The 13316-nt window shown below is 45.0% G+C and overlaps 1 protein-coding gene across 2 annotated transcripts in view; it reads right to left on the reverse strand.

Moving 5' to 3' along the window:
* Positions 1-12994, reverse strand: part of ATP1B3 (ATPase Na+/K+ transporting subunit beta 3) — a 31936-nt gene extending 18942 nt beyond the window's left edge. The window contains exon 1 of one of the 2 annotated variants that reach the window (XM_003341871.4): positions 12050-12994. In XM_003341871.4, the coding sequence (XP_003341919.4) occupies positions 12050-12152 (103 nt within the window). In that variant the 5' untranslated portion in view covers positions 12153-12994. The remainder of the gene's footprint in view (positions 1-12049) is intronic. The other variant, XM_056807800.1, reaches the window with a different exon arrangement.
* Between the last annotated feature and the right edge of the window lie 322 nt (positions 12995-13316).

Here is a 13316-nt window from a genome sequence, read left to right on the forward strand (position 1 = left end):
AATCCTTTTATCCTTAACAAAAATGAAAGATCCCAACCCATTTTCATAGGTTGGGGGAAAACTGGAAGTCTGGAGTTTTACACCAAGTTTCAGACTGATCTTGGGAGGCTAGAGGGGAAAATTATTCACACAATGTCATAATTTTATATTATATTTTTCATAATAGAAGGTAAGGTTAGATAGCAATTTGCCTGAAAAAAAGATAAACAACTTACTAGCTCATTTTTTCCATGTAAAAACCCTCATTTCCCATTATCATTTAAAAAAATTTGTCCTTTTGGCATTTGGTAATAAAAATCAAACCAATAACCTTAAAACCAAAAGTAATCTCTACTACAAGAGATTAAAAATTAAATATTTTCATCTTTAGTCATCTCAAAATAGATGAACTAAACTGCTAGGAAAATCCCCAAATAAGCATATCTTATTTTAGAAAAACTGTTGTTTATTGTTGTATTTGTGTAGTCTCCAAATTCTGTAAAAAACATATAGCAACTGGTAGTGATGAATAGATTTCCTGGATGAATCACTGTAGTCTGACAGGATTATATTTAAAATTTTTTAAATCAATATTCATATTATAAGTTCTACTATAGCATAAAATTTTGTTCTTAGCCTTCCAGCAGGGTACTTTTCTTTCCTCAATTTTTGAGAATGCTTTCTGTAGTTTTGAAAGAATTCTGCTGTGATTCCATCAGGTGTAGGGTTTTTTTCCTTTGGCAGCTTGTTCTTTCTTTTCCTGAGATTGAAATGTTAAAGATCTCTATTTGGTCTTTTGTTATTTGAGAAGGCTTGAAGTATTAATAGATTTCTTTTGTGTTCTCAATTTTGTTAGCACATGGCTGTACAGAGCTGGGTCTCAGTTCTTTTGATTTTGTTGCAATTTCTCCTGGTTCATTTTCATTTTTTGTCGATTTGATTTTTCTGTCTTCTTCTTAATTGGATTGGTTTATTCATTTTAATAGTCTTTTCAAATAATAGCTTTCAGTTTTATTTGTCATTTTTGCAGTTGTTTCGGGATGGGTATCTAGTGTATCTGTTTCTCCTCTAATTTTAAAATATCTCCTTTTGGTAGTTATTTTAGACTTGTTTATTAAGGCTTATTTATTTGCTTTATTATTTAAAAAAATGTATATTCAGTTCATTCATTTACTCTTTTTCTGTTTAGTTCTAGGGATGATTTTTCTGAATGCTTTAGCTGCTGAGAAATTCTAGCATGTTGTATATTACCACTATTACTTTTTTCTCATATAATTGTTATTTTTGATAATTTGGGTTTTGTTTATTATTTAGGATTTCATTGCTAAGTTTTCACTTAGGCCCACATTGTTTGTTTCCAGGCTGATTGCTGTTTTGATTATGTTATATTTATTATTTGTATTCTTTTAATTTGGGTTTTTTTGCATTCCCTGTGCAACTTGATAAATGAACCATTTTTGCAAAGTTCCATTGTTGCTGAGAAATACATATATTCTCAAGTAATCCTCTTTAAAAGGCACTTAGCTCGAGTTTCTCCTTCAAATTGTCCAACTCTCTGCTTTTCCTTATATTTCTGTTGGTTTTGTTTAAAATATTTCAAGGGATATTTTAGGGACGACGATTTTAAGAACATTACTATATCTTCAAAGGAATAGTGAATTTGTTTTAAAATTTTGCCTTTTTTTCCCCCCGTGCCTGTAACCTGACTTACAGTCAAAATTAATATCCTCTATGTCTTAATCCCAAAAGCCAAAATCAGATTATAATCAAAACAGAAGAGATAAACTGTATCTTGGGTTTATAATACTTGTATGGTTTTATCCACTTAGAAGATTTACTCCTATACCACGAAAGAAAGAAAGAAAGAAAGAAAGAAAGAAAGAAAGAAAGAAAGAAAGAAAGAAAGAAAGAAAGCAAGCCCAAACAGTTCATTTCTAATGTGAAAATGTACGAGAGTTCTACCAGTACAAACCACCTTTGGAGTCCAAAACAACTATTTAGGGTAAAGAATATTTTTCAATATTAGTAATAATCAATCCAAGCCTAACTGTAAGATGGAAACAAATCTCAGTATCCTTCTAAACTTGAGTCAAAAAGATATTCTAATGCAAGCATTTAGTAGATTTAGGACTTCAAGTCATCAGTGCCTATATAGTAACATTTTAATTAAAACCATTCCTGTGGGATTTTATATTTAGAGCCATAAAAGACTCCAGAGACCATTGAACCTACTCTGTTTTACAGATCAAGAAGCTCAGGCAGGATAACTACTCATCCAAGTTCATGGAAGTTGTCAGGAGTTGTAGAATTTGACCCCCCCCCCCCAAGTTCAGCTGCCTTCCCTCTCTGCCAGGGCTTTACTACTAAACCTCCTCAAGGTTTCAACTGCATGTCGCATGATTTCAGTCAGAAGAGCCTCTGACATTTCAGGTGAGAATCCCTCAGATCCAACCCCAAGAGTGGCCCTGCGCCCTTTAGAGGGAGATCCCCTCTTCTTAGCTCCACTTCAAAGTGTGGCCAGGCCCGATCTCGACATCTTCTCCCCCTGTTGTCCTCCAATGCCACCTCCCGAACCCACTTCCCGCCATGTTTCAGAATCCAGGTCCTGCCTCCTCTGCCCCGGGTCTTTTCCAGATCTTCCGGTGCAGTGGGGGCTGTGGGCCAGAGGACCCCACGGGCCTGGCACGGGGCGATGCTGCCTGCGGCTGGGAGGAGCGTTATGGATTTAACGCTTTATCACCCGTAAGCCAAGGCTACTGAGCTCGGAGGCTGGCGGGAGAACCAGTGTAAGGTGTCTGGACCCCATCCACACTGGGAAATGACCGTGCAGGGACAGGGCCGGTCCTCAGGTCCTAATGGGCTGTGAGGAAGCTCCGGGCATGGAGGGCTCCCATTTTACAAATGGAGACCTGGAGTTCCCACAAGCATGAATGGGTTTCTCTAAGGCCCCTGAGAAAGAAGAGCAGCGGCCGCCACTTCAATCCCTCAGGATTCGGCTCCTTTGCTTTCTAGATTCCCCAGAAGAGAGGTCAAGCCTTGGGATCGAATCCGGCCCCAGGATGTTTGAGGCTGGGGACAAACCCCCCTGCTGTGGCTGCCCCTCACCCTTCGGGGGAGTGCTAGTCCTAGGGCCCTGCCCCCCCCCCCCCCATACAGAAGCGAGCTTGCTAGGTGGCGGGGATGCCCCGGTGAGCTTTCACTGAAAGAGCTCACAGAAGGGAAGCGGGATGCGGAGGAAGGGGCGCTGCAAGACTCCAGGTGGAGGGACCCCGCCCCCCCCCCCAGGCTGTGGTGCTTCGGTCCGGTCGGAAGACTGAAAATAGCACTCCACAGTCCCCAACTCGAGGTCTCTCCTCTGCAAAAGAAGCTGGGCCAGAGGGCAGGCCCAGGCCACAAGTCCGTTATGTTGCAGGAGCCTTTCAGATACAGAGCGGCCAGGTTCCTGTCCCCGGGGTGGGGGATCCCGGTGGGCAGCGCCCCTGGGGTGTGCCCGGGCTCCCAGGCGGCACAGAGAAGCATCTTAAAGCCAGATAGCTTATACAGACAGAAAACCTTGTCACCTGGGTGTCACCCGGGGCCCCCACAGTCCCGAGGGCCGCCTGAACCACCTTAAAATGTCTCCCTTGCCGCAGCCTCGGAGCACAGGCTGCCGAGGGAGCCTCGTTCTGGGCAGCAGCCAGCATTTGTTAGACGCCCGCTATGGGCCAGGGGCCCCACCAAACACTTTATAATTATTTTATTCCCCAAACAACCCTGAGGGTAAAAGTAATGATGAGTCCCATTTTACAGTTGAAGAAGCAAATGGGGATAGGTGACTTTTCCAGGGTCACCCAGTCGGCAACTATCTGGGGCCAGATTTGACCTGAGGCCTCTCTCCACCTTCCCATCTAAAGGCGGAATGGGGGACACTCAGGATCTCCACCTCCTCATCAATCAGCAAACACTGCCTAAGACCTGGGGTGCAAAGACAGAAGTGAACCAGCCCCCCCATATTACCCTTCTGGGGCTCAGACAACATGTGGGTTTGCCTGTCTACACAGCTGCATGTCTATACAATGAATCTGAGGCAGTCTGGGTAGGAGCAGGGGCAGCAGCGGAAGTTCCCTTGGAGGGGGGTCCTGGGCAGCAGCAGCCTTCTTTTTGAGCTTCCTCCATGGTAGCTCCGGAAGGCTGGAGGGAGAGCAGGGAAAGATGGAGACAGACAATGGTAAAGTGACTCACCCAGGGTTCTAAGTTTCCCGAAGGAGGCTGGATTTGAACTCAAGTTTCCTGCCTCCAGGTCCAGCACTTTCTCCACCACACCACCTGGATACCTCAGAAACACTAATTCTGACCTCTCAGCAATTAATCCATCCAAAATCAAATCCAATGAGGTACAAGAGGGTTTCATAGCCCTATTTCAAGCAAAATATCTCCAAACCAGTCTTCCCTACCCCTGTTGTCCCTTTCCTTTCTGCTCTCATACCATTTCAAACAGCTACATTAATTTTGCTAATGAGGGAGCTTTCAAGCTTTAACATGTCTGAAAATAAACCCATCTTTCCCAAACCCGCCTCTCTTCCTAATATTTCTCTGCCAGGAACACTATGTTTTTCTCAGTTACGAAGGCTGGTAATAGTCCACTTCATCCCTGCAATCTCCCTCTGATCATTCTCTTCATTACTCTTCCCTCTGCCACCTTCCAAGTTCAGAGAGACCCTGTCCTGCATCAGTTTTACTCACCCAACCAATCCCTGGCATGTGGTCTCTTATCCATCAATATGCTATGGCCAGATGGATCTCCCAAATGCCCAGTTCTGAGCATATTATCTGATTTACTCACAACTTGCCTTTCAAACACTCAGCCATCATTTAGGCTGCCTAACACAGAGCTTTACACACAGTAGATACTTAATGGGTTTGGGGATAATTTGAAGAGGACTAGCACCTTCAAAAGGTGCTATATTTCTTGGAAAAGATGAGGGTGTTCCCTACCCTCTCCACCCCAAAGTCTTAGGCAGAAAGAAAAGAGCAAGTACAGGACCAGGGATGCTCTGCTTGTTTACTTGGCTCAGGAAAGACTTAAGCACAGTGAGATGGTAAAAAAAACCAAAAAAACTGTGAAAGTGACTAGGACAGTTTTAGATTAGTAAAGAAAACAGATTTTAGTCTTTTAGTTTTTGGAGAACAGGAAAGTTAAAGGAAAGTCATTAAACTAAAAACCCAAGAGGTCAATTTAAAAGGAGAAAAGGACTAAGGAGAAGAAAGGTTCATCTCCAGAAGGCAGTAGGGCAAGTGCTATAAATTGGAAGGGGGGAAAGGGGGAAGTGAAAAAGGGAGAGAGAGGGAGGGAGGGAGGGAGAAGAGACAGAGAGAGAGAGAGAGAGAGAGAGAGAGAGAGAGAGAGAGAGGGAGAGAGGGAGAGACAGAGGAGAGAGAACAGGGAAAGGGAATTGAGAGTGGCTGTAAAATTCAGAGGTAATCCAAGTGAGAGTGGAGATTGAGGATTCCAAGCAGAAGTTGAACAAAGAAACCCAGTGAGAGTCATGTTCCAAGTTCATCACCTAGAAGAATAAGCAAATGAGCTCAAAAAGCTGTCCCATTTACAGAAACTGAAAGATGCAGTTAAGGTTCTTCCTGAAATTAAGGGAAGAAGTGTAAGGATGTGCTTCTTGGGATGCTCTGAGGAAGGTGATGCTGCCTGTCTTTCAGGACTGGAATTTTTAAGTGCTACTAGGGAAGGAATCACCTAGGAAGGATGATTTGTTTCAAAGGAGAAGAGATGAGTATTAGGAATGGGGTTCAGGACTCTTCTCAGGCTACAGAGGTCAGGCTAGGGCCCTTCCAGGTCCGACCAAAAAGGAGGACCATGACTAATATGTGCCATAAGCTCCTGAAGAGTTGCTATTGTTTTATCTCTCTCTTTGCACTCTCTTGGGTACTGTGCCTTGCACATGTTGGGCACCTCACACTGGCTGCTCTCTTAGTGCTTATAAACACAACCATGACTCCTCTCAACTTGATAAATCCTACCATGCTAGCCTCCTTGAGAAGGTGGTATATAATGGGTGCCTTCACTTCCTTTCCTCACTCTCAGCTTTCTGCAAAGAAATTGCCAAATCTTATAGCCTTTTCTCAATTCTCCTCCATCTTGTTCTCTGCAGCCTGACACAGTCAATTATGCTCTTTTCCTTGATACTCTACAGATCTTTCTCAGTCTCCTTCTGCTATAACCCTTTTTCTACATCACCCCCTCCTAACCTTGAGTGATCTGCAAGGCTCTGTCCTCATTCCTTTTGTCTTCTCCCTCCACCATTTTCTTTGGGGATCTCATTGACACTCATAGATCCATTTACAATCTTTATGCTGACGATCCTCAAATCTACTTATCCATTCCTAACCTCCAGTCTCCATCTCCAGTTGCCTATTGAGCATTTGCTATCCTGTAGGCATCTGAAATTCAATATGTCCAAAACCAAACTTACTCTTTCAAAGCCCTCTCCTCTTTCTGTTAACAATGCCACCATACTTTCAACCCTCCAGGATCACAACAGAGGTGCCACCCTCAACTCTTTATTCTTTCTCACCTGTCATATACATCTTTGCCAAGTCCTGGAGGTTCCACCATTGCCATACTTTTTATATGGGTCCCTTTGCACACCACTACCTTGGTGCAGGCCCTCCTTACTTCATGCCTACTAGTTGGTCACACTGCTACAAGTCTCTTCCAATTACAGTCTATCCCACACTCAACCATCACATTTATCTTCCTAGAGCACATCTCACCATGTTATCTTCCCATTTAACAAATCTCAGTGGCTCCCAATCACCTCCAGGATCAAATATGAAATCCTATATGGCACTCAAAACTCTTCAAAATCTATCTTCCCCCCCTCTCCCTACCCCAACCATTCCAGTCTTCTTACATCTTCATGATGATCCAGTGACACCAGACTACTTGCTTTTCTTCCAAAAGAAACCCCATCTCCTGATACTATACATTTTCATTGGCTTGTTCCCCCATGCCTGAAATGCTCCCCCTTCTCATCTCTGTCTTCTGGTTTCTTTCAAGTTCCTGCCTTCTACAAGATCTTCGCACTTTTCCCTCATGCTAGTACCTTCCCTTTGGAATTATCTCCAATTTGCCCATAGTTGTTTGCAAGTAGTCTCCCTCTTTTGATTGTGGATGCCTTGAAATCAGAGGCTGTTTTTTCTTTGTATTGCCAGCTTGACATGTATTAAAAACTAATGGACTTGTTGCTTGAGACTGGCTTTGGTGATTCATATGTGTACAAATAATGCCACTGGAACCTAGAAGAGATGAGGAAAGATGATAACTGAAGTCCTTCCTAAGGGCTTTCATCACTGCCAGCTACTGGAGATAACAGAAAAAGAGAAATTCTTATTTGGAAAGACTACCTGGTCAAAGAGACTGTCGAAGAGTAAGATTTGGATGTCTGAAGAATATTGGAATGACAGGGCTGGGGATGCCCTGACTAAGATAGATGAGCATACATTTACTTAATTTACTTAGCATCTCTCAATCTAATCAAAGGGGCTTTTGAATAAAAGGGAGAGGGTGGGAGAAAACCTCTCTGTCTCTGTCTCTCTCCCTCCTTCCCTCTGTTTCTCTAGATTCCATAGACAGAGTAGTTATAATATAGGCAAGATGGCCTGAAGTTCATAGGAGAAACTCAAGAAAGGATCCAGTACTAAAACCCATGACCTCCTATATCCATGGCTGAGGCAATAAGTAAGCAGAGGTCCAAACACAAAGAGGCAAATTTAATGTCCTAGATACAGATTATTGAGACTTGATGGAATGAGAACCATGACTGGAATGTGACCCTGGATAAACAGACCTCAGACAAAAGAAATAAGATGGGACAAATTACTCTGTAATAACCAGGACGACAATGGTTCATCTATACACCCAAAAAATGGTTAGGCTTTCTACTGAGGCATTTGTCTTCTTGCTCCCAGGATAGGTCAGCCTCTGTCTCTGACCATGGTAAGCTATGGATGGGAAGGAAGAGATCTTAGAGATCACCAGAACCAACTGTCTCATTTTACACAAGGGAATCAATAATGAGTCTGAAGGACGTTGTGACTTGCCAGAGATCATGGCACTAATTAATGACAAAGTCCAACAAGCCTCCAGGTCTCCCAAAAGCCAGGCTCTTCCCATTATACCATAGTGCCTTTATCATGCAGTTGTGCCACTGCTTCTACAAACCTACACTCTTATGGATGCTGCTAGTAGGCTCTATCAAATAAAATACTGTGTAGATGAAAATGTTTTTCAACAGAAAATAATGAAATAAAACCTAAAACCTGCAGTTTTCTGGTTTTAAAAAATAAGAAGGGTGCAGGAATAATTGAATAGCTTTGTATATTAAGGTGTTCATATGTGAAGAAATCCAGAAACCAGGCTTTCTCCTGTTAGAAGGAATGGGAAGCACCCGGGCAAAGATTAGGGAAGTAAAAAACTGAATCGATCAAGTATTTACTAAGTAACTGTGTGCCAGGCCAGATGCTTGGGGATGAGACAAGTTGAAATCAAGAAAACTTCTTATAACAATATTAAGAAAAAACCCAAAACAGTCCCTGTCCTCAAGGAGCTTAGAGTCTGATGAATTAAAGACTCTGACTATACACTACAGATCACTTGGTCAAAGAATAAAAAAGTAGACAAACCATCCATAGAACACCACAAGCCTGGCACAGAAGAATGATTGGTGAGTGTTCTTTCTGTCAAAAGCAATAAAGCTACCAACTTCTTGACTTTAAAAACACACACACACACACACACACACACACACACACACACACACACACACACACAATTTCATCCTTCAAAAGGTGGAAGAACCAGCTAAAGGAAATTCTTTCTCAATTTGATTCTTACTAACAGGAACTGGTTAATGGAATAGAAATGAGAGAAACTTTGGAAAGAAGAGAACAAAGTTGTTAGGAAAGTCAATCTGGAAGGAATCAGAAACACTCAAGGATGAAATTCTGAATAAAGAGGGAAGCAATTTTTGAAGAGGAAGAAAATGGGAAGTTGTCTGAAGAGGACAATACTGATATACAATGAACTCACTGACACATTAAAAAAAAAAAAACCCTTGCCCTCTGTCTTAGTATCATTTGAAGACAGAAGAGCAATTAAAGGCTAGGCAGTTGGGGTTAAGTTACTAGCCCATGGTCACACTGCTAGGAAGTATCTGAGGCCACATTTGAATCCAGCTTCTCCTGACTCCAGGCCTGGCACTCTATTTTTGTCCTATAGGGGCAGACCTGTAGTCAGGCCTGGAGTTGAGAGGACCTGGGTTCAAATGTGGCCTCATAAACTTCCTAGCTGTGTGGCCATGGGCAAGTTATTTGACCCCAACTGCCTAGCCCTTGGTGTTTTTCTGTCTTAGAACTGATACTAAGATAGAATATAAGGGTTTTAAGAAAAAATAAAATCTAAAAGATGTGTACAGATGAAGGAACAGACAACAGAGGATGAATGCAAAAATATGTCACCGTAAGAATAGATCCAGGAAAGCTAAAGGATAAGAAAAACAAAAGAAAGCTTTAAAAAAGTTATATTGGGAAAAATAACAATCTGAGAAGAGTTAGGACCACTGCTGCGAGTGGCTGGGATGATAACTGACAAGAAGGCAGAAATGTTTAATCTTGATTGTGTTTCCGTTTCCTCTGCCAGGTAAAGAATTCAGGATTGGAAGGGTCAGAACAAAACTAACAAAGAACTGATACTCACCGTACATACCAGGTTTGTAAGAATATGCTGAGCTGGTTCCTGACGAAGTAAGTCCCCAGGGCTCTAATGGTAGCAGTTAGGGGAGCCTCTATGGCTTGGAAAAGCTTCCACTTCTCTGGGGCTCAGTTTCTCCATCTCATTTATGAGTGTATAAGGAACCTTATGAACATCCTTTTCCAATATAAATATAATTAAGTCCTTATTTTTAGAGGGGCCTATTCAGAATAATTTAAGATTTAAAATGCTTTTCTTACAATACCCCTGTAGAAGCTATATCACTATGTCCTTCACAGGTGAAGAAACTGGCCCAGAGACTGACTTGTTCATGATGGAGAAGAGAAAAAACTAGGACTCTGAACCAGGTCTTCTGACTCCAAATCCAATGTTCCGTCCACTATATAGTGTCTACTAAGGGTAAGATTAAAGGGGGGGGGGGGGGGGAAGGGGGTAAGCTAGCAGAGGCAGACTTGAAAGCGGGATTTGAAATCAGGTCTTTCTGACTCAGTTGGAACTAATTTACCATCTTCAAACTTTTCTTAAACTTTATAGAAATGTTCTACACTCCAGGAAGTTAACTTTGCACAAAAGGTATGAAATGAAATAAAATTATAGTTCAGAAATCTGTTGGAAAGAGCCTGAATTTGGACACAGGAGGTCTGAATTTGAGTTCCAATTTGGATAATAAGTGGCCTTGCCATTTGGGCAAGACATTCTTACCCCAGTTTCCTCACTAATCAAAATGTGAGTAGGCAAGACTAGAGGATTTTTAAGGTCCCTTCTGGACCTCTAAGGAATTATGAAACTGATATTAATCTCTTCACAGTCAAAAAGACTGGTGGCTTGGAGATCTTAAAAGAAGATTTTCCAGCAAAGATCAGGAATGTCCTTCAGGGAAGAGTTCTTATTTAAATTCTTATATAAAATTCTTATTTAAATGTGGGCTAGCTATTACTTTTTAAACTGTGTAAGTCTTTTAAGAAAGCGGAAATCCAAAGAAAGTTCTCACTGCCTCTTAGTTGGTAAATACTTATATCTCCCCAAACTGCTTAAATCTGTTAAGCTGCCTCAGCCATTTCCTGGCTGTGTGATCCTGGACAAGTCACTTAACCTCAGTGACTTTGCCCTTACTGCTTGCTGTTCAGCTGATACTTGTATAGGTTCCAAGACAAAAGGTAAAGGTTTAGAAAAAATCATATAGAGCTCTATTGATGCTCCTAGTGGAGGGAAAAAAAATCTTGCTTAAACAGAAAACCAAAGAATTTAATCAAGTAAGTTGCTAAAAAGGTCCCTTAGTTTAAGCTCACGGAGTTTAAGTTCACCTGAGAACCCAACTTCTGTCATAAAAAGGGGGAACACTTTTTAATGCGAACCGGAACTACCCAAAGCCAGCCTCCTTGGGTAGATACAATGTGCTTCTGTGATTCTTCCACCAGGACATTCATTCAGCCCACACACTTAAAGCACACACATTTCACTTCTTGCTGGCCTGGGGTGCCAATGAAGAAGTCACAAGACACCGACGGGAGTGGAAATTTCCTCTTCCTCACCCAGTGGGGCCGACAGGGTCTGATTTCCCTGAATGGCTCAGAGGGCAGTTGGCATCGAAGCCTGCGCCCTCTCCCGACCGAGGTTGGCACAAAAGATGCCGGCTCAGAGCGAGCCCCCTGCCCTCTCTGGCTCGCTCTCTCTGGGCACAAGAGGGGCCTCGTCCAACTCCCGGGAAAGCGAGTTCAAGTCTCGCACGGACATGGGGGCGGGGGATTCCTTTTGCGGAACTCAAGTACCCCATAGAGGAGTTAAAAGTAACCGAGCACCCGGAGCTGCCGCTACAAATGTGCCCCCTTTTCAACCAGGGGCGAGAGCCCACCCTGGATAAACAGAAGGCAAGCCCGGTGGGGGCTGCGTAGGGGCTTGGGAGGCTGCGTCCTCCCGCCCCACCGTGTCGGGGCGCTTCCAGTAGACAGACAGATAGATAGCGGCACATGGGCCCTCCGACCTGGCCCCACGCGGTGCCCCCTCCACGCCGGCAAGACCAGGTCAAATGAATGGGAGCCCCGACCGGGTGGGAGGTGGGGGCGGGGGCCTGGTCGGCTCCTCCCCTCCCCCCTGCGCCCTCCCCGCTGTCAGCTTCTATTTTTAGCCTGAATGTAGCGGGTCCAGGAGCTGCCCTGGTGGCGCGGGGGTCCAGCGGGCGGGAGAAAGGAAGGAAGGAGGGAGGAAGGGAAGGAAGGAGAAACAGCGACAGGCGCGCTCACACACACGCCGCCCAGCCCGGGGACGCCCCCCGAGCCTGCCCCAACCGCCGCCCGGCCCCGTACTCACCCCAGCTCTCCGCGGTCCGCCCCAAGACCTCGCTGGTCAATGGGTTGTAAATGAAGTTCCTCCAATTGTCCTCCGGATTGAGTTTCTTCTCCTCCTTGGACATGATGGGCGCGCGTGGGGACAGGAGAGGTCCGTGTCAGAGCGTGGGTGTGTGTGTGAGTGCGTGCGAGTGTGGTTACGGGGAAGCCGGGGTCCGTGAGGAGGGAAGACTCAGGGAGGAGGAAAGGGCGGAGGGACCGAGGAGGACCAGGACGGGGTAAGGAAGGGGGGAGCAGGTCAGCGTCCGGCAGCGGACTGCCCAGCAAGAGCTCGCGAGGGACCAAGGGGGCTCACACGCTCACACACCCGGAGAGAATGAGAGGGAGGGAGGGAGGGAGCACCGAGGCGGTGGCACTTCCTCGCTGCTACGCGCACTCGAGCCGACTGAGCTGAAGCCAGAGCTGAGGCCACCGCTCGGCCAGCCGGGCTCTGACGTCGGCGCGCGCGCTAGCCAATCGGAGGCGGAGGCTGGGGCGCGAGCGCCGCCACCATCGCCGCCGCCTACCGCCCTCGAGACGCATCGTTGCCGGAGGCGGGCTGGCGTTCGCCCCGGGTATTGGGGAGGGGTGGTGGCTGGCCGGGGTGGTGCGGAGTAGATGTTTGGGGTAGGTTGCGGGGGCTGGGCGCCTCCGCCTGCGAGCACGCCCAAGGCAATCCCCCCTTCCCCCCAGCTGTGTCTGTCTGCGGCTCAGTCCCGGAGAGGGGAACGGATCCAAACGCGTCTTGGTGGAGACTACTGAAAAACGAGTTATTTGCAAAAATTTTTAGTCATAAACAAGAGGTTGGTGTTGCTCTCCCTCGGATTGTTTGCAAGCATGCATCTTTGGAGTTTCTTGGGTTGTGCGACTGAAACCACGCGGCTTCGATCCGATGAGAGTGGCAGAGTGCTTAATCATGGGAGGAACTGATTCTTCCTCCCTGGAAAAACCCCTCATTGCAGGCATATCTTTTCAACCCATCAAAACCCTCCTCTTGCAGAGGACCAATATTGACCCCCATGGATGCCAATGAAATTGATTTCAATGGAAGCCAAGGATACTGACTCCAAAACCACCCTGCTTCTTTTAGAGAAAGAGGTGTTCTCCCTCTAGCCTCGATTACTTTCACATTCTGTATACTTTCTAAGTTTTTAATCATTGGAAATTCCTTTTAAAGTTTAGAACAATCCAATTCAACGATTTCTTAAGCACAGGCTACCCCCTTCTCCCTCCTCTCCCGTGCTAGGTAC

Source organism: Monodelphis domestica, chromosome 8 (assembly GCF_027887165.1).
Source record: "Monodelphis domestica isolate mMonDom1 chromosome 8, mMonDom1.pri, whole genome shotgun sequence".
Taxonomy (NCBI): domain Eukaryota; kingdom Metazoa; phylum Chordata; class Mammalia; order Didelphimorphia; family Didelphidae; genus Monodelphis; species Monodelphis domestica.